This window comes from Athene noctua, chromosome 2, assembly GCF_965140245.1.
Source record: "Athene noctua chromosome 2, bAthNoc1.hap1.1, whole genome shotgun sequence".
NCBI classification, from domain to species: domain Eukaryota; kingdom Metazoa; phylum Chordata; class Aves; order Strigiformes; family Strigidae; genus Athene; species Athene noctua.
In genome coordinates this window covers 168,222,902-168,245,638 of record NC_134038.1, presented here as the reverse complement: position 1 = coordinate 168,245,638, position 22,737 = coordinate 168,222,902, and the positions used below count along the sequence as shown (strand labels likewise).

General features: G+C 39.8%; 1 protein-coding gene across 10 annotated transcripts in view; it reads right to left on the bottom strand.

Annotated features, from left to right (window-relative positions):
- SEC22C (SEC22 homolog C, vesicle trafficking protein) overlaps window positions 1-22,502 on the bottom strand; it is a 36,062-nt gene extending 13,560 nt beyond the window's left edge. For 2 of the 10 annotated variants that reach the window (XR_012633249.1, XM_074901113.1), the window contains exons 1-7: window positions 22,443-22,502; window positions 16,939-16,992; window positions 16,136-16,345; window positions 13,837-14,000; window positions 11,839-12,021; window positions 6,171-6,289; window positions 5,515-5,580 (exon numbers count right to left, since the gene is read on the bottom strand). Coding sequence is in view for 9 of the 10 variants with exons in the window: in XM_074901113.1 (XP_074757214.1) it covers window positions 5,515-5,580; window positions 6,171-6,289; window positions 11,839-12,021; window positions 13,837-14,000; window positions 16,136-16,317 (714 nt within the window). In the remaining variant the exon portion in view is untranslated. Of the gene's footprint in view, window positions 1-1,723; window positions 3,973-5,514; window positions 5,581-6,170; window positions 6,290-11,838; window positions 12,022-13,836; window positions 14,001-16,135; window positions 16,346-16,896; window positions 16,993-18,585; window positions 18,879-22,298; window positions 22,374-22,442 lie in introns of those variants that run through there. The other 8 variants (XM_074901109.1, XM_074901110.1, XM_074901112.1 and 5 more) reach the window with 8 other exon arrangements.
- Between the last annotated feature and the right edge of the window lie 235 nt (window positions 22,503-22,737).

Genomic DNA, 22,737 nt, shown 5'->3' with positions numbered 1-22,737 from the left:
ATACAATCCAGGATGCACTATGACAGCATTTGCAATCACTCTGATTTTGAAGCTCTGTGTTAAAGAGTTGAGCTTATTTTTAACATATTTTGAATGCTGCCACAAAACCCACTAAAGATACATATGAAACTGAAGTGGCTGATAAACCTTGTTTCTAATATAATCAGCTATTTTAAAACTATAAATGAAGACAAGCATTACAAAAAAGCCATTTATTAGATATTTACATATATACATATACATGCAAAATTATTTTATACATATTTACACAGGTTCAATTATTAATACAGTGCAAAAATGTCTTAAAAAGGTACCAGCCCACCTTCTACAAATTTAACAGGTCATTGGGAGAAAGAGAAAAAAAACAAAACCACATAAAATTATCAGCTTCATAAAGGGACTAAGCACTGCAAGTCTTTTAAATTCATGAGGTTTATTCTTTGCCAATTTTCTTGTGCTGAGCTGCTGGGTGAGGAAAAGAGTTTCCAAAAGACTTATCTTGAAAACTGACAGAATTAAGAAGATGCAATTCAAACTACATTAAACAGTTTAAAGTTGAACAAAAAATGGTTGGATTTCTGTTTGGGGATTTGATTCAATACAGGCATAATCCCGTGTTATGAGTCAGAGTTCATGTAGCCAAACTGCAAGTCATTCTTTTTTATTAAATCTTAGAGCACTGGCACCAATGTAAACTATTCTATTCCTCTTGCTGTTTCATCACAAGAAAATGTTTAATTGTATAAATACCATACAGATATAGGAGCCATTCTAAATACTAACATTAAAAATAAAAAATAAAAATAGATCAAACTATGCATGCTCTGCCTCATCCTGGAATCACAATCAAAGCCTACAAAGTGTGCAGATACTAATGCACACATATTAATCCACTTAAGATTCCTTAATATGGTTTACACATATTACAGGAAATAAAAAAAGGTTGCAAAGGGATTAAGATTTAACAGCAAACCAGAGCTTCGCTCATTTAGTAGAAAAGTTCTAGTTGCATCCTCCACCTAATCCACAAAGCAAAAAAAAAAAAAAAATGTACGCAAAGGCAAAACTGAACCAAATGGTTTTGATTTTACTGAAGCATTTCCAGGAAAAAGAAAATATTAAACAAAAGCCAAATTAAATCTTTATCCAGCCTATGTTATGTTAATTACACAAGCTATCTAAACACATTGTTCTACCACTCTCTTTGCAGAGCTGTTGCTAACATCACCTGGCATGGGGATGTATTTGTTTCATGATAAAGCAAACAGTCCGATGCTCAGGAAGCATCAGAAACATTACAGTTCTTTCCAAACAGCTCAATACAAGGCTGAGGAACAGAAAGCAGATAAAGGTTCACTGGCCCCATGCCACAGCTGTAAGTGTTCTGCATGCCTTAAACTATAGCAGACGATTTATCTGAGTCTCTGGAGAAAGTAAAGCTCTTCTCAACTCTTTAGACAGATTAAGGTTAAAAAGACAGGAGCAGGGAGTTGGGTCATATCACTAAGGTCCTTTTCAAAGTTTTGTCTATCTGTAGTATAAAATGCTTCATCCTTTCCCCACAGGATGATTTCCCATGGTAACCCAGCAGGCTGATACCCAGTTTATGCTCCAGTAAAACACAATCACTCATCAGATCCAGTACCCTTAAAGTGTTAAGCTTCTACTACCAGATTTTTGGGGGTGTCCTTTTTTCAGTTTTGGGTTTTTTTTTTTTGGGGGGGGGGGGGGGGTGTTTAAGCTTTTAATCCACACTCATGGCTTAGTTCCCTGCAGTCTCTAAGAGTACCTTACCAAGTAAAACTGGGACTGAGCAGTATGAAATCTTAAAAGCTTGTCAGTACTAAAACTCCCACATCAGTGTGGTTACCTGGGTGTCAAGGACAGTGGTTGAATTCTGGCTTCATTTCTCCTTATTGAAACTCCCCCAGTTGGGCTCAGCCCATGGCTCCAGCCTGTCCAGGTCTCTCTGCAGAGCCTCCCTACCCTCGAGCAGATCAACACTCCCACCCAGCTGGGTGTCATCTGCAAACTGACTGAGGGGGCACTCAGTCCCCTAGATCATCAGTAAAGATGTTAAACAGGAGTGGCCCCAAAACCCAGCCCTGGGGGACACCACTCGTGACCGGCCGCCAGCTGGATTTAACTCCGTTCACCACAACTCTTATGTTACTGTAAATGAACTCATATGGGATGGAAAAGAAATACCTCCATTTTACTACTGGAAAAAGCTCTGGCACCAAGTCTATCATGTCCTAGGAATTGTTCAGGTTGCAATAGGCTGCCTGTTGATGCTGTTTTGCAGTATCACAGCTACAGCACCACAGGTTTCTGGTCTAGTAGTCTACTGATACTCCTGTTTGCATCATGAGGATTCAGGAAAATTCACCAAGATGCAAGAAAGCAATTTGTTCAGCGTTTCTGAAAACTCAGGAAGATAACTCTGCATCATGTTAATCTCTTTGCAACCCCTAGACGTAGAGACTATGTGAGAATAAAATAAAACTTTGGTGAGACATGTCCAGTGGTAGAAATGCAGCGAACAGGAAACAGTTTCCTAAGAAAAAATAAAAGAAAATCTAGGACCATACTTCCACAATAACACACCTACAGTTCTCTCTATCTTCTCAGTTTGAATTATTACAACCCTTCAAGGACAGCTGCATCAAAATGCTATGCATTTTTTTTGTACAGACAGCTTAAATATGTTCTAAAATGCACCCCAGTACGTTACATACAAGAATACCCAGTGCAGCAGAGGTTAAGAATTTCAGCTCTTAAATACTATATTCAAAAGTGCACACTAATAAATTCATCCTTGTGTAAGAACTCAACACCATTAACTAAAGGTGTTTTATATAATAAAGAGAACCCGCTCTTGCCTTCCATTACTGGAGATGGCTTTCTGCACACCAGCTATGTATTTTTTTTTAAGAAAAATGAAGGAGTCAGTGGCCTGTCATAAGTAGGATTGGAAGATTTATTATCCCTACAGATCAAGCAAACATGGAGTTACCCTTATACTAAGTGACCTTAACCAAGGAAATAAAGGCCACTTGAGCTGAAAGACTCACTTGGTTTATTTTATGCTGCCCCAAGCGTATTTGCAATTAACCAATGAGCACATACTTAACTACAACGCACTGTTTAGCCAGGAGATATTTATAGCCTTTATGGTTTCTAAAAGAGCCACAGCCTTTTCCTTTCCTTCAAAACCTAGAAAAAATTACCCTAAGGCTCATCCTAACAATTTTTCTTACTGATATTTAACTCATCTAATTATGGCAACAACTCCTTTACTTAATATTTACCAAGAATCTTAATGCTTAAAAGATTCTATAGACAAAAATGTTACTCACCATTTTATCTTCATTTTACTATATAATTTAAGTATTTTCAGAAGCATTGGCAGGGGAAGACATTGACCTGACAAACTGTTACAAAGCCAGTAAGACAAATGGCAAAATGCTGTCTAGGTGGTATTAGTCAAGGAGTAAAAGCCTGTTTATGGTAAGGAGAACCTCCATCTGCTGACGACACCTGCCAAGATCTACCATGCACAATTACCACATGCCATGTTAAATACACCTACATTCTTCACTGTATGTTTGACATGATTACAGTATCCTACTTTATTTCAAGTTGCTCTGAAATATCTTCCTCGCAATAACCCTTGCCGCAAATCTTTAAAAATACTCCAAGCTATTTTTGGCCAGTTTAATAAAAAAAAAAAAAATTTGTAAAAATAGAGTAGCAAACCTAAAGTCTTTTTCATACTCCACAGTCAGGCTGTTTCTCCATAAGTTGCCTTGTCAGTATCTGATAAGAAGAAAGAGATGCCACTCCTATGTGAAAGGCTATTTGCCAGAGGTTCCGTAATCCATACAAGTAAACGTTGCATAAACAAACAGAGAAAAAGAGTACAAACGTCTTCACCTTCCTTGCCGAGCTGTAGAAGAGGTACAAGTAACACTACAAAAGGATCAGAGAGGCGGTATTAGCATTCAACTATACACGTATTAGCAAGAGACGCAGCTGGGAACTGCTGGCACATCCATGCTGCTTCGATGTGCTTGCCATCACAGCTATCACGAAGAAGCTCAAAGCTTCCTTTCAAATCCTACGCTGAAAGTCCTCCAAGAATAGCTGGAGTGGTGGCCTCAACCCAGACTCTACTGTGTAAGCATAGGTATCAAAAGAAGTCAGTCAGCACAACTGGTGTCCCTCCTGCCTGCCTCAGCCTGGGTTAAAAAGGAGGCCGAAATCTAAGACAAAAGCTCAGAAGCAGGAAAACAGCAAACCCAAACCTGCTTCTCCCTTATTTGTTCCTGGGATGAGAAAAGGACTTAATTCTCTAGTCTTGACTTGAGAGAAAGACCATAATTTCTGTTAGCTTTAGCTGAGGTTTTGGGCTCTTTTTAAATTTAAGAACAGGTGGAACCCACTTGCTAGGCATGTGTGAAGAGCATCACCCCTTACAGGAGAAAACTAAAAACTCAAAGTGCTGGCAGAAGAGTTTCTTTTTTAACTCCAGCAGTAACAGATCATGCTTTCTCACTTAAGGTCACAGTTTCCAACTGTGCTGATGACATAAGTAGAGATCATCATGTAGAAAGCCCTTCACATTTGAGCTCAAATTATGCACAAGCATTTTGTGAAGATGACTGCTATAATTCAAAAGGGTAAGAGAGAACTATTCTTTATTTAGCTTCTCTAGGCTCAGGTATCAACTGAAAAAAAGCAGTACAGAGCCTTCCTTGCGAAGAATGACTTGCATCAAGTATTTAGATCCAAATGAATATCTCCATCTTAAATGGTCCCCAAACCATTAGCCAAATGCAACAGTACTAAGCAATGAGTACACTGCAGCCATTACTACTAACCCAACTATCACAGCTTCCTGCAATGACAGGCTAAAAATTGAGGATTTTTCAAACAATATATTGCCCTCAAGTTAAACATTGTGGACCACTGCTTGCAGCATTTAAGAAACCTTTCAAGAAGAACCCATTTGGAGGATGGAGTTCTTATTCTGCATAAGGAGATCAGAGAAAATAAACCATTAAGAAAAAAAAGTAAAATCTAAGGCTATCAGGACTGACATCTGTCTCAAGAACTAAAAGTAATTTTTAATGTAATTTATAACATTTTCAATAATGTTGCTGTCCTGTATTTGCTTAGTCTTTCAAGGTGGTTATGCAACAAAAGCCCATCATTAGGTCTGCCACTATCAGAAAGACATCGTGTCTATCCCTCTGGGAAACAAACGATCTTTTGGCTAGCACTTATTTATCATGCTCAGCCCCATCTGGCATGTCACAACATGAAAGCACGGAAAAATTTTGCGCCTGCTATTTGCCAAGGGTCATATTGCACCTTTGTGCCACTTCACTGGAATACTTCAGTGTAGAACACTAAAATCCAAACTGCTCGTCTGCTTAGATAAAAATTATTTTGCCTTGTACATTACAATATAAAATTAATCAGAAAGCATTTTATTTAGAGTTAACATACCTGAAAAACACAGGCTAAAAAAGGTAGAAAAAAAGCTATCACATTTCCAATTCCTTCATGGTCCTCCTGTTTGGATTTAAAAAAGTGACAAACAACTACGTCAGCTACAGTTTCTAGCAAGTACTGCTTGATATTTTAGAACATTATATTTCATCAAGTATCTCTCATCTTAGTTTATGTTGATTTAAACAGCATGTTGTGTTAAACAGCAAGATCAATATCACTGAACAAGATACCAAGAACTGAGGCTTATGTGACAATTCCTGCTAAATAAAACTGTGCCACCACACAATACTGTTTTTTTTCTTTTAAGAAGTTGTTTACAGTTTCACATTTGTTTAACAAAAATTACACAAAAGCATCTGGAACAAAATACAAGAATGGAAAGAAAAAAAATTTAAAAATCAAGCCAGTCTGGTAAGACTAAAATATTTCTCCAAATGTTAATCTCCCTAGAAAAGAACAAAACGCAATGTGCTGCAATATGCAACGAAACACGAGGTAAGCAATCAATCATACATTCCCTGGACAAACAAAACACTTCTTGTAGAAAGACGTACGCTCTGCTACAAAGCAGAACAGCCACGCTTAATCTGCTTACCCAAATAACTCTCTCCCTTTGACTCATGTACAGATTTGAATTTAATCAGAGTTACCTGAAATGAGTACTCTGCTAGGTGAACTCCTCGAATGAGATTCAAAGCTCCACACATGATGTTCAGAACAAGTGACAGAATCCCCAGGGGAGTCACACGCTGCATTCTGTAAGTAGGGACTAAAACAAAACACAACAAGAAAAGCACTATTCCTCCGAATCTTTTAACATGGTTTTTAAACATTTTCTAAGCCTTTCATGCTTGCCCCAGAGAAGACCAATTAAGAACAGAAACATCTTTTTTTTTAATTGTTGTTGCATATACACTCTTGAGTTTTTCAGACATCTAGAAATCAGTACTTTTTCATCAGGTAAAGAAACAGAATTTGTTCTTGAGATATCTGGCATTAATGTCTTCTTTAACGGTGCACACAGACATTTTTCAATTGTTTATTTCAGCAGATCAGCATACTTAACACCCCTCACAGGTAGGTAGTAAAGCTAGAGGCTTTACGCACCCAAAGGTTTGGGAAAGAGCTTAGATTTCTGACGCTCGTACCAGCAAGACAGCAATTCAGCTCTTCCTTAACTGGTAATTCGGTGTTTCTTCCCAGTGAAAGTCTGATATGCAGCAATTTAGTTTCACCTGCACAGTTTCCATACAGCATTTGATGCCCCAATCAAGCAGTTGCGAGAATACAACTGTAGGAGCCAAGGACTGTGATGCTCTGCTGCTAGAACAGTTGTAGGAGCTGTCAGGATGATACTACACAATCACAGAGGAGAAACATCTGTCATGGAACTGCTGCTCTTACCTCTGGGCCTTTCAGACTGACAAAATGTGGTCAAAACTGAAGCCCAGGAATTAAACTCGTTGATATAGTTTTTGGACTTTGAACCAGATTTTACAGTGCATTATAATTCCCTGTCTCCCAACCTGCCTATGTTTCACAGGTAGCGAATTACCTCTTTCCTTTCTCACCTTCTCCACTACTATTATTTAATACCTACACACCCAAATACCATTTCTTCAGGATGTTCTAACTGATACATACCTAACTAAGATCAAAGCAATTATTCTCAATTTGTATTTAACTTTGGAATCTGTCACTTCTAATTCAGGCATTTGGTTGTCCAAAAGCTCACCTATTTTTTCCCCTAGCTATACTAGCTAGCTCAACAACATACAGCACACCTAGATACTCACCTACGTTTCTTGGCATACCCTCCCCAGCCTTGGGTCATAAATAGAACACTGTCAGCACAGCGGTAAGAAGGGTAAATGGCAGTTCATATACCAAATTCAGACCCTCTCCTGCACCAACATCCGTAAGATACAGGAGAGAATAAACAAGCCCTCGGCAAGTCTGAGCCAACTCCTGACTGTTGTAGACCAACCATGCAACACAGCAGAGATCATCTCTGGCTTCTGTTTCAGTGACAGATGAAACACTATAACAGCTTAAATATTGCAGTACTATGTGGTTTAAGACAGGAAAATACTTGTATCTTCTCCTTCAAGAGAGATTTTGATGAATGGAAGTTTCCTGCCAAATTAATATGGGGCTATAAACTATCTTTTATAAGCATCTATGTAATTAATTTGTCTGGCATGCACTCATACCTCCATAATTTCATCTCCAAAGCAGCTACAAAACCAACTGTATTCATTCTATCTGATATATGACACATTACGCGGCATTACTGTGTATCACTGTCATACACAAGTTCATGTAAATAAATGGTGCAAGTAACCCTATCATTCAAAGGCAATTTTGGTTTTTTGCTATGCAGGGAAATTTAAGGTCCAAACAGCACACTGAATAGAAGCTGTACCAGCATGTTTGTTCATTCACTGACCTGAGTATTCACTTTCCTATTATTTTTGATAAATTAAATGATGCTGCAGCTATGTATCTCCTGGAAATTTCCTAATCAAGACAACTGTTTCTTCTTCCTCGGTTTCTAATGTTCACTTCAGAGGCACACAGCGTCTCTCAAACAAAGAAAAATTATCATGCACGAGTGTCATTCAGTGTACAGGATCTTGTAAACTATACATCAATAGTTTCCAGTCCCCATGGAAGAAAAATGCAAGTCTCAATATTCTGCTTCTGCAGGCTGAAGACCACAGCATGGAATATTACATAAAAGCTACATTTTTTTTTTCTCCAGTAGGATGGAAAGAATTGTTATCACAGATGCAGGGGTGATTAAAATATCCAGCTGCTCAGGGTTCAGATTCTGTGAAAACTGATCTTTAAGTTGTTTGCTGTGGAGCTTATTTCTGCTGTATCATTCTGAGGTTTAACTCCCAAACTGAAATTGCACAGAACAAGCGAGATGGGTACTGCTAAGGAAAAATTATTACACTTCCTTGTGTGAATTCAATCCTATTTTTATAAACAGAATTTCATACTAGAATTACTTATTACATTAAATGAGGGAACAAGACAGTACAAGCACTCTTTGTCCAAGACAGCACAATTTTGCATGAGCACAGTTAAATGCTAATTAGGATTCAAACTGATTTGACTCTGAGTAGAAAAATTGAGCACTTCAGAGTACAAGAACCGTAGAGAAGATGTTCTGGCGACTGTGGATTACCGAGCACCCAGGAAAAATGCATCTGCAGGTTTGAACATGTACGGAACAATTTTGTGAAATCATCCTCACAAAACGAAGAAACTGAAGCTTCTGCCTCTAAAAGATTTTTCCGCGCAGAGGCCTCTGGCTATTTAACCAGAGCCTGACAGGAATGCCTGCACCACACTCCATTCTGCCTCTTCAAGGCATAGTACAAGGGTTTAACAATGAGTCACATACTCAAAGCTCCAGATAAAGATAGCACCACCAGCAAAAAAAATGACATCAGACTTAAACATTTTAGAATAAAATACTAGGACACAAAAGACAGAGATGTGATACATCCTCAGAAAACAACTCAAAAAGGACTCTGCAAAGGACTTCCTGTGTGCCTACAAAAGACTGAGAGCATTCATCAAGGGGAGCACAATGCTGCATAATTTAACAGCATGCTGACTAGATGAATAGCACAAGTTGTTCTTCTACTTCATAGAGACAGTTCTGATGTGAAAACTCTCCCTCCTCACAGAAAGCTGCTTCCACTTCACATTTCTTCTGTACACACACCCCACTGTCCTCCGGAGCTTCATCAGCTGTGCCCATATCAAGACACAAGGTGAAGCTTTCGCAACAACAACTGCAGTTGTGTAGATGTTGATCAAGAATACAGTGCTAGTGTCTTTCTAGCAAGAATGGGCTGGGTTTAATTAACAAAGGAAGGAACAAACAGAAGAAAGAATAAAAGGAAAAAAAGCTCGTTTCCATATATACTAACAAGGACAAAACTGCCCTGACTTTTCAGATTCCTTTCACACTAAAATGAAGAACCAGGGCATATGAACACACAGCTCAAAAGAAGACGTGAACCAGCTACAACCATGTACATGCATTGATTGATCCGTCTTCCCTATAAAACGTGGACAGAATTAAATTCTGCTCTTTTGCAACCATAACACTTCCATGTATGCTCAAGAAGTCTCCTGTATAGCACAGCCATAATATAAATAACATTAATATGGGAACAGACACTATCCACACAGCTAAACTTAGAGCAGCGAAGTTGGATTCAACCAGTAGGTAACGATGAGAGGAGACAGACATAAGCCAGGAAAGATGACTCCAGCTGAGGGAAACAGATGATCACAAACACGATCCTTAAAATAAAGACAGCACAATCTGTAAGAGTATTTGCATTAGAACACCAGAAATACAAAGCCAGATGGAAAGTAAAAGAAAGCAATTAAGAATATGGGGGAACTGAAAAATGTATTTCTGATCTGTGGACACAGACTAGCTTGCAAATGTGAACAGTTTCAGTGCCAGTAAACACTAGTGCAAAGAATTTCTAATCCCTGTCACATCATGAAAATATTTAACTTCAAGCACAGTTATGAGGAGCGCTGACAAATCTGACTGGCAAATAGAATGTTTTCAATTCTATTTTTAATTCCTCCTGGCCACTGTCCCTCTACCTTTTAATTTAAAATACCTATGTCAAATTAGATTCCAGCTCATTCATCAGCAACAATAAGACTGAGCAACTGGAACTTAATTTTATTAGTGTTTCATAAGCCAAGAGCAAAAAAAAAAAAAAAAGAGGAAATACAAGCTCACGGCACTCCAGCTGCATTTAAACCACAGTTGGAAGTGTGGGAAAAGCAAAACAGTGAAAAAAACTGCAAAACACACATTTCCTTAACACATAGTGCCCAGAACAAACACAGGATGGGATGGAGATCCAGTGATTTGCGTTGCCATGGCACCAAGGGGGAATGTGAAGCGAGGTGGAGGCCGCACAGTCCCGTTCTTCCACTTTTCTCAAGGAACATTCGACACCACTATACAGATTTATCTCCCTGCTCTTCCCCTTCTCTCAAGGACTGTTTTGCAGAGCTCTGCGGACCTTACCTCTCATTCTTCCTTTTCTCCCACAAAACCAGTGCACACCTTGCACCATGCTGTGTTTTTACTAAAGAAACAACGGCTTGACCACAGTCCCACCCACTCACACATACACACTTAGATAAATGCTACCCCAAGTTTGTGTCTAACTCGGAAGGACGATAATCCAATACCAAATCAGAGGGACAGACTGATGGGTTTCTGCTCCTCACCCCACCCCAGAAGGGACACCTCTTGGTAAGATTTAGGCCCTTGGCTACATCGAGTGACTACCTGGGAATTAAGTGTGTGTGACTGCAATCATTTTTGTGTGTAGTGCTACAGAGCCAGCCTGCAGTTTGTGCATTTATCGTAGGCAATCTCAAAGAATCCGTAAATGTTGCGTAAGAGTAAACCGTACTATTCATGACCCTGACTGCTTCTCTTGAATGCAACCAGACCCACAGCACATGGGCTGTTCATGCATCTGGTGTCAGGCCTATAGTCACGGGCATAATTGGCATAGCTATTAAGAGATAAATCCAGTCGCCCCTAGCCCCTCTAATCTCTGAGGACTAGCTAGAACACAAGGGAATTAATCAAATTAATTCATTACCTTAAATGCAACAACCACCATGCTAATAGAATTAAAATAGGGTCATAGTTTAGTGAGGGACTTGGCAGTGTTATGTTTATGGTTGGACTCGATCTTAAAGGTCTTTTCCAACCTAAATGATTCTGTGATTTCATTTGATAGAGGAAGTAGGCAGGACTTTGACTATGCAACTGAAACACAGATAAGAAGATACCAGTTTTATAAGTTGAGGTTACTACTTCTAAAAGCAGGTAAAATGTCGGTATTTGTTACAAAAAAGTCTCTTGTCAAGCCTCTATGTGTTGCTTATACAGACATATCCTCTTTCAGAATTTTAGTCAGATGCATTAAATTTTAAAGAATAAAAAAAGGAGAAAGCAAAGAGGGAAGAACAACCCAAGATAGGCAGTCTGGGAATGAGAGTTTTACCCTCAGCTCATGTTTTTCTCATCTTTTCTTTCCTCAAGGCTGCAGCAACTCAGAGCTATAATCTAAAGACTGTATGTTGTTTACTATGATAGGAAGGCAGGGTTTTTTTGGGGGGTTTGATACACATGATACATATATTTCTCAGTATGAAAGCAACCACTGCTGTTACATGTTCTTCTGTCATTTGCAAAGTTAGGTTCAGGGAGTCTCCTGTCACCTGTGCGTAGTAGTAACTTACCAACCTCCACATGAACGCCTGCATGCCCACCATTAGTCATCCCATTCATCAGCTCTGTATCCTCTAGTTTCAGCTGAACTGGGGGCTGGAACTTCAGCTCCTCCTCAATCTTCTCCCAGTTGGCCTTCATTTGAGAGCTACTCACACAGTTAAAATGGCATTTCACTTTCTGGATAACGTTATCTGAAACAACATAAAAACATGCTTTAATTAGCTCTGCAAAAGTTAAGTGCCTTAGTTAATTATTAATCAAACCATGGCATTCTTTTTTGATTGTTTTTCACTTCTTCCATAATTTCTTTTCCTATTAGTTTCAGGTACAAAATTCCACTGCTGATTAGGGAAAAAAACCCCAAACCTCTCCTAGGTATTTTATATCACACCCACTGCCTTCTGGATATTTTAAATCTCAAAATCCTGCCTAGCAGTGGACTGAAAACAAGCTTTCATATTTCAGGGTAGATGTTAACAAGTATCTTAAATTACCTGTGAACAATGAGAAGCAATTCCACAATGTGTTTTAAAATGCCAAGCGTTATTTTTTTTCCAGCAGAGAGAAAGTAATTCAATCTATATTTGAGTCATGAAGCAACTCTGGCAGCGATTCCACCAACATCCAAGCCACAGATCTATGTACAGATCACCCTGCTGGTTTGACAGGAGTTGCACTGAGACTAAACAGAGATTTTGTCCAAGTATGACTTGCTCACACCTCCAGGGATGAAGTATCTCACTGCGGATACTGCTACTGCCTATTTAATTGTGTAAAGATATTGGCAAATTCAAGCCATTTAAAATGCTTGGGAAGACAGAACACAGAAACATTTATTTTGCTAAGATATCCTGTAGGTAAAATGCATATCTTTAAGATATTGTTACACTAGAAGATTTACATAGGTTGACCACAGCTGCTACTGGATATGATATATATGTAATAGCTTAAGCATGAGTTTTGAGACCACACAGGCAGACTTCATGTTGTGCTAGAATACACAGTGCCATAAGAATTCCTTACAGTAAAATACAAGATTTATCAATAAGTCAGCATGCTACAATTATCTGCAACTACCAGGCAAGGCTAAGATCAAGTGCATCTTTGATCCAAATACAGGAAAGGAGGGGAAAAAAAGAAGTATCACACAGCAACATCAGGTAGACTCAGTAACAAAACACAGTACAACAGTAAAAATGACAAAAAAAAAAAAAAAAAAAAGACCATTTTTTCTTTAAAAAAGCCTTGTGCAATTACAAGAGGCTAGAAATTCCCAAATTCCTACTCAAATTAAGAAAAGAAGTAATTTGGATCTCAGTATAAAATTACATCATGCCTGGAATATGCCCTGAAGGGAATCCACACAAAATATAAGATGGCTGTATAATATGCTTTCCTTGTGGATTTCTCAATCTTTTAAGCATGAGCTTAGCAGTATTACCAAAGTCTGGATAAAATTGTGCTAACCCACTGCAATATCTTACCCTTTCCCAGAAAATAGTTTCTCACTGCAAGGGAATTGTGTTTTTCAGACATGCCACGTACAGTACGGCAGCTATTACTTAGCAAGAAAACCACTCCTATCAGGTTAAAAAATAAACACTAGGCATGATTCTGAAGTATTACGTGAATCTTAAGTCATGCCAGAAGTAAAGCTGCCCATAATAATCTATTCTGTCTCCCTTTTTTCCTGTACCCATCTGTCTCCACTTGTCAGATTTTTTAAATTAAGCTAGAAAGTGTTTGAGATGTGGATTTCTTTTCCTTCTGTGCTTGTTTATTAATCGTCACAGCCTTTTGTTCATCTAATACAAGGGCTCTCAGGAACTGTAAAACCAGCAATCTAACAGCTTAAGGCAGTTACAGATCTCCTTCTCCTACACATGCATGCAAAGGCACACACACAGATTCATTTTTATGATCAGGCTTTGGCCAGGAGACATTGTTTAGCATCATAAAAGTAGCCAGACACAGAATTCTTACTATTAGATAACAAAGTTACAAACCAAATTCAAGAAAAGCATATGGTCTGGAAGCTAAACTGATGCTTGTTGTATCATAGGAAGCAGCAAATTCCCACTGAAGCTCTTCCAGGAAGCAAAACGCCATGATGGTTGAATAATTGCTGGAACAGATTGCCATGCAGGCTATATCCCCAGAAGAAAGGAAACTAAAATTGGGGGGAAAAAAAAAAGTAACATCAACATAAAAACGTAAAGGAGTCGTGCTGAACATGAGAAGTAAACTGTGCTTTCTGTCAAAATAAAATGTAGAGACTGCAAAAAATATATTGTTTGCACTGCTGTAATAGTCCTGTAGCCCCTGTAGATCTAACATTTATTCTTAACTCATGCAGTATGCCTTAGCATACTGAAGATCACAATACAGATTCTATTAAATTGCTACATCAGTTCAAACTGAGTGCATTACCTTCCCAGGCTGGCTTTAAACCATGTTAATAAGAAAAGACATGTCCAGAAAATATCATAGGCAAGAAAATTTTGAAAGAAAACACAGTAGCTTTCCACAAACGAAAGTAAAAACAAGTAAGCTTGTTCACAGGAAGCAAGCAGATGTACTCCTTGCTCCCTTCAAATACGACAACTTAGTATTAACAGCAAGAGTTATTTTTTAACTTGCACAAACCAAGATATTTAAACACTGTTACCGCTAAGTCATCTGTTACAAACTCATCTTTATTTGTATCAGAAACAGCACAATAAAAATTCTATGGCTAAAGAGGTCCCTCTAACACTGAACTCATATTTAGCAGAAGTATCCACTTACAGATGGCCCAAAACCTTCTAGGAAACTTAACAGGGGATTCATCTGACCAAAATGTAGGCATGTACTTAAGGATAAGAGAAATCACTGTCATCTAGGCTTCATTAAGTAAGATGGGAGTCAGGGCATCTAGTTCAGAAGTCAGCACTCATAACGCAGATAGTTAAACTTCCACAATCCCCACTATGCTTACGGATTTGTAATTATCTCTGAAACACGACTGAGGAAATCTTCCCTTACAGGTTAGCCATTTGTTAGCGATATTTCAGTACAAAGCCAAAGTTTTCAAGCTGAACAATTACTCTCTATTTCCTCTCTTTTCTACTATTTATATATTTCATCTGTCTCATACAGAAATTCTTGTGGTTTCTATTTTATCACATTTTTATTTATTCGTTATACTACGTACTTGAGATTTATGGGTTTGATTAGCTCCATTACAGCCTAGTTACACTGGGTATTTTCCCTAAATTCCTTCTGTCCCCAGCTCACAGTGAGGATCAACACCATACCTGTGTAAAACTAACTTTTCCCAGTTGTCAATAATTTAGTCTTTTTGCTACATATCTATTTGCACTCTTCTCACTTCAGAGCCAGATGCATAGCTACTTCTGTAAAGACTACAGAAGATTAAAAGCAGAAGAATGTGTAAGCATTAAAGGGCATAAATTCGCTCTGAGGGAAAAGGAATTAAAAAGCTAATCTCTGCTTTTCCAATTGATTCAATGTAAGTTCATGTATCTTTTCGCCAATCACTACCCCAAAAAGGGATACTTAGCTTTAGCTCAGAGTCACTTTAAGGTTTTTTTACATTTGCCAATCAGAAATGCAATCACAAGCTAAAACTCATTTTTAGAACTAAACTAAAATCAATAGTAAATGAAAATTCTCATTTCTGAATGAAACCTTACTTTCTTGACAAGCAGATCCTTCTCCAATAAATAAATGCAAAGATTTATAATTCCTCCATACTGGCTATTGTCAGTATGTTTCAGATCTCCTTAAGACACACCCATCAGCCAAGAACTCCTAGAGACTTGAACCCTGCTGGTATTCAGAAAATGGAGTGGGCCACATGTGGGAGGGAGACTGTGCAAGCCAGAATCAGAACTTCAGGGACCTGAGAGAAGGCATCAGCAGGACTTGACCATCCCTGAAGAAATGGGTTTGGGACTAAACTGATTCCTAGGCACTAGGATGCCATCTTAGAAGGTATTTGTAGAAGTCTAAGATACTCCAATTGCTAGGAGTAACAAGGACTAAGCAGAAAGCATTTGCTACAAAAAAATGACAACTAAAATAAACAATCAACATATGCTTACTAAACTGAGTAGGAGCTGTATGGCTGTGGTGCTGAGAAATAAGGTTTCAAAATACTGCTTGGAGGTTACAACCTAGACTGCATTTCAGACTGGAGTTAGGCACTATAGAATACACATAACCTTTAAAGTTTAACTAATCCCCAGGACAACCATTTCAAAAATTAGTCAAAAAGCCAAACAAACAAAAGCAAGGACTTACTGTATGCTGAGGTCACGTCCTTTTGCTGTGCCTCGACTTGGATACTGCGCCAGAATTGAGGATAACACCTTTAATCTCTTTCTGCATTCCAGAAAGTCCTGGTTGAAATGAAAATCTGTGGAGGCTGAGAGGGGAAGTCCATCCCTCACCCGCACCACACAGGCAAAAAAGATCATGGACATTCTCCACTGGAGTACTCATGAGGACAACCTGAAAATAAAATATTAAATTGGATTAATGGATGTGATCTTAGTTAGTTACAATCCAATATGGTAGCCAGAAATATGTCAAGGTAAGAGTTTATTGAACAGTACCTCTTGTAAAACCACTGCCATTGAAAGGCAGTCAAACTGTTCTCAAAGGTCATGGCTGTGTCCATTTTTTGCTTCTCTCAGACAAAAAGGTGAGACAGGGGATTTGACAGGGAAATTATCTACCTGAAAAATATCACTATTTTCTTTCCTGCTTTACCTCAAGCATCAGAAATGCTGAGTAAAGTTCTTAAAGGTATTTATGGAAACTGGCTAACTCCCACTGACACACTGCATCTTCACCAGTGTTGCAAATAACTGCATTAGTGTTGCAGTTATCTGATTTTCTAGTATAACACACAAATACAAAAATAAATTTTAGGCGACAGCCTGTCAGGCCCTTTTTGCAGAATCAACTAGGCCTAGATCTAGAATAAAAGTTGCCCTCTCTTGACTTCTTACTCTTTAACTGGTCACAGTCTCCCATGAAAAGTTACTATTGGGATTTACCTGGCACATTCAGAACACAAGAGATCCGTCCTTCAGACATACCTTGAGTATCCAGTACAAGAAGTTAGAAAATTAACACAGCAGCTCACATAATCTCTGAAAGATAACCACAGTGAACGTTTTAGAAAACTAATGACCTATAAGTATATACATATTTACAATGCAAGATCTCTGGTGCAGTGGGTAAACATATACTAGAAAGTAGTTTGTCTAAAGGAAAATAAACAACTTATTTTCTTATGCAGTATATCAATTCCGAGATGCATTCAAAGACATTATGAAACGATATGCAAAATACTTCTGACACCCCAATCATTGCTTGTAAGTTAACCTAGCTTCTTGTAAAACAGCAGTTCTAAATCAGCAGACTTTAAGTGATTATCACAAACAAGTCAAGGGGAAAAAAAAAAAAAAAAAGCGCATTTACTCTGCTTCAGGCAAACTACACAAATGAAGCAAGAAAAAAAAAAAAATAATCACACTGTGAACTCCAACTTCTGATAGAGGGAATGACTGCTTTAAACAGCCCTGTATCAAAAAATTCATTATGATGTTCAAAGTTTCTTTGAAACGTGTCACATGATCAAGTGTTTTTCCCTGTCTAAGAAGGTAAGAGAGCAAAGCCTCTTCCAGTTTAGGCATTCATAATTCTCTTGCCTGTAGAGCTGTTCTAATGTCTAATAAGGGTTGAGTTTTTACCAAAAGCAACACTAAGTGAGACTTGTTTCTGCACCACAAGAATAATTTTCACAGAACTTGTAGGAACTATCCCTCTGTCAAAGTTGGCTGCAATTTACCAGCATGTTAAAGCAACTAACAACTGTCAGAGGAACTGACACAAAGCATAATTGCATATAACTTGTTTCCTTAGAAAAGGAAATTAAAACTACAGAAGATTGCACATCATTTGAAAAGTATTTTGAACTTTTAAAATGGAAATTAAAGAATTAGATGTTAATTTTTGTCCTCTATCCCTCTCTAGTTCTCCTCTGGTAGTCATTTGAGTTGTAAAATCAAACTAAGCTCACTAACTTCATTTCAGCATGCATCAAGACGACTTTCAACAATATTCAACGCTGTTACATGTCAACTTGAAACAACACATCAATCTTCAATGTGTGGTGCTAGTAGCCACGAAAGAAACACTGCAGAAAGCTGCTTAAACATAAAAGTGAAATGAAAACAAAAAAGAAAATTGCCAACTTGGAAATATTAACTTTAACACAGTCAACTTCCAAGTACAGTTGCTCAGAACAACTCAGTTTTATGGTCAATGATTGGTAATGCTGACGAATTACATGGGAATACAACAGAAGATTGGCAAGGAGGACTGTAAACACGCTCATGCCAAAACCCACGTATATCACACTAATTGTTGTTTAGCTTTGTGTGCTTGACAGGTAGAACGTCTGCACTTAGGTAACTCTATGAGAGACTCAGAGGCATCTTATCAAACATCCTTGAGATTCCTGCCCTGCTGTGGGAAAGATCACAGCAAGGTGGAAAGTACACCTGTGAAAATCCCTGATATATATGGGTAAAAGCAGCAGGCCCAAGATTTTTCCTTTCTTCTACTTTCCTGACTAGCAAGGACCAAGCTCTGTGGCATCTGCATCCCCACTTGCATGCCTCTGCCTAGGTGTTGCTGTGGAGATATCTCGGGTTGCAAGATAATGAGAATAAACTTACTCTTTACGTTTCATCCGTGGTCTTACGGTTGTTCCTGTGTCCTGCCTGTGCCAATTCACACAAAGTGCAACTCCACAATACCCCACCTGACAAACTCTGCAGAAGCAATACATTGAACACTCTCATTTACCTTTCAAAAACAGCCAGAAGACCAGGAAAATGGAAAGGCACCAATCTTAGAAACCAAAGACATTTTCTAAAATGTATCTAGCCTGTGAAATTATTCAACTCATTATGCCACTAACAGCAGTTAACCAACTGCACATATACAGTCTTCCAAGACATACAAATCTTCATGCTTCAGGGTATAAGGCTTTTACTAAATATCAGCTGCCCATCAGAGAGATTCTCTGTTCTCCTGTGAAAGATCTAGTATCAGTCACCAGCAGGCAGACTTCCCAGTTAAGTGCCAGACTTCACTGGAGAAATGAGTCAATGCTCCTTCCTTCAAGAATACACCTGCTGTATCATACTATCAGACTACCACTGCTGAATTCATCCAAAAGGCTTGATTTATCTTTTTTTTAAATCTACCTGCCCTGTCAATTTTTAGTTTTGTTGCCTAAGGAAATGAGGCTTACACAACCAAGCTGTAAGTGCAAGTGGGATAGATATCTTACATGACTTTTGGTTTTGTGAAAACAGGTAAATGTGTATAAAAGTACATCCCCAACAGAGAGAAAGGATGATGCAGCGACTCAAATTTTAACAGAGAGCAGAAGAGCACAACCTCAAGGCAAAACAACTGGAAATGTCTTGCAACAGAGCTCCTTCCATTTACGTGGTCTAAAGGAATATTTGCATAGGTAACACCCTACTCCCCAACAGAGCAAAAAGGTGTGAGAATTGAAAACAGTACCTTCAAATACTTCCGAGGAGTTTAAAAAAAAAAAAAAGTTCTTCGTAATTCAGGGGTTTATTTGAAATGTAGCACAGGCTTAGCTAAAAGAGGCAAGAGCTAACATCACCCCACAGAAGAGGGCAAAGCCTAAAAAAATTAATGCAACTGGTTCATCTGTCTATGTAATTCTTATCACCAACCACCTATCACTCAGACTCATCTAGCCCTTTCTTTTCCTTTTCTACGTTCCTCCAGCCCACCCACCTACTCTGGCACTGTATGTACCTCAAGGAGGCTTTGGATTTTATTTTTCCTTTTTCACCAGTCGATTGTTATATACACATCAGAAGATGTTTTGTGCCTGTGGCAAATACTAGTTACTAATGTCACTTCCCTTCAAAGTTTAATTACTTGCAAGCCAGTTTTGCCACATCACCCATAAGTGAACACATGCTATCACACCTTACTGGACTGATCAAGGTGATCTTACTATTTCAGATTGACCCACTGTTTCCTCCTCCAGTCTCTTTCTATTTGCATATGATTAGGAGCCCAAAGTATCTGCAGCTGACTCTACCTGGAAGGCCTTCGAACTCAGGTCCTGAACTTTGACAATGTACTTGTGTCTTTCGATTAAGCAGTTATCAAATCTTGCTGTATTCAGAATTAATGACATCATGTCAGGCCAGCTATTTTACTGGCACAACACAGGCAAAACCTTGAGAAATATTTTAAGCAATTATTTCAGAAGAACAAGTTATAATTTATGACTGAAGTAAACAAAGCCTGTTTTTTTATTATTTGAGGCATCTGTACATCCACCAACACTTCAGAAGAAAACTGTTTAGTGTTAAGGACTCACATAAACAGTACATATTTAACAGTCTTATAACAAACAAGAGTCTTCAGGATATTTGCACAGTAGGCACCTAAGAAGTTATCTGAAGTGCAGTTCTGCCATCCCTCGCTTCCTAAGTAGCGGCCAAGTATCTCCAGTGACTACACAGGAATTAGTAAGACAGCCTTAATCAGACCTCTTACATTCTGCTACACTGTTATGCAAGATCCTTCAAATAAGAAGATTAGACACAATTCACAAGTGCCACACTTCTCCAAATGCTAGACAAACTCCTACTTTATTGTCTGTACTTAGAAAACAATTTACTCAAAAGGCTATGAAAGCAAATGCAAACCCATACATAGTTCACAGAGGGAATTATTTTTAAAATACTGTTCTTCAATAAATTATTTTATCTAACCATCAAAAGCAGAAGTTTCTTTCTAAGAATGGCCAAACGCTTGCAAGGAATGTTTTGTTACCAGGATCTCTCTCCAGCATTCGTCTTCTCTCCCTGGTCAGAGTCACATTTCCCTTCTTTCTAGAGATGGCACACGGGACAGTTTCAAACTCAACAACGTCCCTCTATTTAGTCAAGTTCTGATCTTCCTACTGAAGGAAGAGCAGGAAGCTTCAGTGAATATTACCCTAGTCCAGGAGGCTCCTGAAGCAGTCTGTGAAGTCTTCTGGACACGTGATAGTTTGATCCATGACTAACTATTGTACTTAGTTTGATCCACGACTAACTATTGTACCTAATGCAACTATCCTCAGGCAGGTAAGCTTCAGAAGCAGTCACAGACAGCTACAAGTGGGATGCCAGAATATGAAAGAGATCCAGGTTGACTCAATCAAACACAAAACATTTAATAGAGCTGCAGCTCAAATGCTGGTTTCAGTCTCAACCAACAAGAAGATAAAAGCAATTGGGACACAGTTCATGAGGGAGAGTTACTACTTCTCTGCAGGGTCACGAGGTAGATTTTATCCTCTTCTCACATATATACAAAAAGCAAATCTGAAATGCTGTTAAATTTCTCATCTTCTAAGACTGCAGTAACTGTGTCCACCTGCTTCTTCCCAACAGCTCTCCTTCAATGATCACAGCAGCACTGACCAAGCTACAGCGTGACAAGGACCACTCTCCAGATTTAGCAGTGAATAAAACCAATTCAAAAGCATGATGCTATCTCAACTTTTAAAACAGGATTTGTGGATATCAAGAACCTATAGGTTCTTAGTAACCCTACAGGCTTTATTCTTATCCCCAAAGGGAAGAATGTAAAAAACCATTACAAATCACCTGTCTACACATACTCCTATGAATTACCAGAAATAATGCGTGTTAGACAAAACTCAAACCCCAACAGTCTGCTCCCGCATCAACTGCACTGCCTCGAAGTGCTCCTAACCCCTGTCCAAACCACGCTGTAACAACTCTAAGGCTCTGAAGCTCTCCCCCTACATTACTCTCTCAGCAACATCAGCCACCTTATCTGCTTCCAAATACGCACACCCAGCCCCACCAACTTGTACCCTAAAGCCTCCTAAAGCCCATCAGCTCATCTCCATACCTTCACCAGCTCACATAACTAAGGACCCTTCCCATACCCAACCTGTTCCACTCACCACATTACAAATACCTAAGATCTATTCAGCCCTCTTCTCCCTCCCGTTAGAAGTCCCAAAGCACCCCTTTCCCCACACTCTTCAATAAACCTCGAAAACCACCCGTCTCACGAGGGCACTCTTTTGTACTGACGAGTCTACCCACACACCCCTCGAGCACCCAGACAGCCCCAGATCTTAGTCCCAACCCACAGGTGCCAAACCTTCACGTTAACCCAGCTCATCTCAAGACACCCCAGTCCGACCCAAGCCCTCCTCACCCACCCCCAAGCACTCCAAGGAACCCCCAAATACAACAGGATCCCCATCCCGACACACGCATCACCCCTGCTCACCCTCACCCCCTCCTCACCCCCCTCCAGTCCCCAACTCCCCTCATCGCTTCCCCACACCCCCCCAACTCACCCCCTCAGGGCCCATCTCTCCTCCAACGACCACCCCCTTCGCCCGCAGCGGCGCGGCACGGCTCCGCCCAGTCCCCGGGGACCCAGAAGGGGAGGGAGGAAGAGGAAAGCCCCCCCGCGCCGCGGAGACCCCTCAGCCGCTCACCTTCCCCGCCCCTCGGCGCGGCCTCTGGCCTCTCCCGCCCCCCGGCTACCACGGCGGCACCACAACACGCCCCGCCCCCTTCCGCCCACAGAGGCGGCGGGTAGAGTGTCTGCGGCGCGGTGCACGCCGGGACGGGGGAGGCCGCGGGTGGAGGGTTCGGAGGCCGGGCGGGCCCCGCGGCCTCGTCGCGCACCCCCGGGCGAGGGGCGCGGTGGCGGGCACCGACGGGCGCCGCCGCCAGGCTCCGGAGGCAGCGGCGGGCCGAGCTGGGGCCTTGGCTGCTGGGGGTGGCAGG